At 38.5% G+C, this 1,744-nt stretch overlaps 1 protein-coding gene across 1 annotated transcript; it reads left to right on the plus strand.

Moving 5' to 3' along the window:
* Positions 1-344: 344 nt before the first annotated feature.
* On the plus strand, positions 345-986 carry LOC130810805 (uncharacterized). Its single transcript, XM_057676931.1, has 3 exons — positions 345-636; positions 687-728; positions 847-986. Exons 1-3 carry the CDS (start codon positions 345-347, stop codon positions 984-986), a joined length of 474 nt encoding a protein of 157 aa, XP_057532914.1.
* Positions 987-1,744: the final 758 nt, after the last annotated feature.

A 1,744-nucleotide genomic window follows, 5' to 3' on the forward strand; every position in this document is an offset into this window, starting at 1 on the left:
TCTGAATTTATCGAGTAGTGCATGCAAATCTGTATGGATGACTTCTCCGTGTATGGAAACTCTTTCGATGATTGCTTAGCCAATTTGAAGAAAGTGCTTGTTAGATGTATGGGGAATTGATTTTCAGGGTCCTTACCCTTCATCCTTTGGGAACAAATATATTCTGGTTGTTGTTGATTATGTTTCCAAGTGGGTGGAGGTCGTTGCCACTAAGATTAATGATGCACGGGTAGTGACCAAGTTCTTTAAAAAGTCATATTTCCACGTTTTGGTTGCCCCCATAGTCATAAGTGACAATAGGACCCATTTCATCGAGCATAAGTTTGAGTCACTTCTTAGGAAGTATGGGATGCTGCATAGATTTGCTTTACCTTATCACCCCCAAACTAGTGGTCAAGTCGAGGTGTCAAACAGGGAACTTAAAAGTTATTCTTGAGAAAACTGTACACAAGTCCCGAAAGAACTGGTCCGACAAGCTTAATGATGCCCTTTGGGCTTATATGACAGCTTTTAAGATCCTTATCGGGACTAAACCATTTAGACACATCTACGGGAAGCACTGTTACCTCCCTGTAGAGTTGGAGCATAAGGCCCAATGGGCCATTAAGACCCTCAATTTTGACCTCAAAGCCGCAGGTAGTAAGAACTGTTAGATATGAATGAGCTTGATAAAATCTGTTTTGAAGCCTATGAGAGTGCCTTGCTCTATAAGAGAAGACTAAAAGATGGCATGATCAAAGGCTAAACAGATGAGAATTCAAAGTTGGAGATTTAGTACTAGTATACAATTCCCGCCTAAAATTGTTTACCGGTAAATTAAAGTCTAAATGGTCGGGACCATTTAAGGTGACCAAAGTTTTTCCACACGGCCCCATAGAGGTTCAAGGGCCAACCAACACCTTCAAGTGAGCGGTCACCGTGCTAAGCGTTATCATCTCGGAGAGTCGATTGAGACCTCAGAGGTCTTGTATATCGAGCCTAGTTAACTAGGTCTAGCCACCTGAAAAATGTCATATAAGATCATAAGCAAAAATAGTAATCAATATCAAGATCATTTATCAAAAGGAGACGCATCCATACCCGGTCTTCCTCATAAAGGTCAGGGTCAAAATTAGCATCCCCGGAGTCGTTACTGGATGTGCTCTCTGAGTCAATGGATGTCTCTACAGGTAAGGAGTCATTCATATCAAGTTGTACCTCAGAATCTGAAAGCTCAAAAATATCTGGTTCGGGTGGTCTTTCTTCTCACATCATAATTTCACTACCGCTCTCACTCATATTGTCTTCTTGCTCTGGCAGATATCCTCCCCACATCAAAATATCACTATCTTTAACACCCCCATTATAGGTCAAATTTTCGAAAACTCCTTTAATGAAAAACATGAGCCAAAACCTACCATGGGAGTGGTACTGCCACATCTATTTCTAAGAAAATAAATGTAAGGCTTAACGACTACAAAATAACTTAATAACTTTAAATCCAATAAAAGATCTTACAATTTAAGAAAAGACTTAAACGCAATTTATGTCTATATAAAATGTAAGCAACTGAAAGTAAAATTTATTGAGATATGACTCTAATAAAAACTATGTTTCTAGGTGATTCTAACTCCACAATCCCCAATTGATCAATAACCTGCAACATAAGAATGCAAGAAAAACAAGGGAAACTCTCAAAATTAGGAAATTGAGTAATTCCAACTCTATCCCGTAAAACAATTTAGTTTGAAAAGAATTTAAGAAA

This window comes from Amaranthus tricolor, chromosome 4 (genome assembly GCF_026212465.1).
Source record: "Amaranthus tricolor cultivar Red isolate AtriRed21 chromosome 4, ASM2621246v1, whole genome shotgun sequence".
In the NCBI taxonomy this organism is placed as follows: Eukaryota; Viridiplantae; Streptophyta; class Magnoliopsida; order Caryophyllales; family Amaranthaceae; genus Amaranthus; species Amaranthus tricolor.

What these genes read in the sequence shown, in the direction of transcription:
- LOC130810805 (XM_057676931.1), top strand. Translation starts at nt 345, where the DNA reads ATGGGATGCTGCATAGATTTGCTTTACCTTATCACCCCCAAACTAGTG. An exon ending in TTTTGACCTCAAAGCCGCAG is followed by an intron (nt 637 to 686) that starts GTAGTAAGAACT and finishes TCTGTTTTGAAG; the next exon opens with CCTATGAGAGTGCCTTGCTC. An exon ending in TAAGAGAAGACTAAAAGATG is followed by an intron (nt 729 to 846) that starts GCATGATCAAAG and finishes GGACCATTTAAG; the next exon opens with GTGACCAAAGTTTTTCCACA.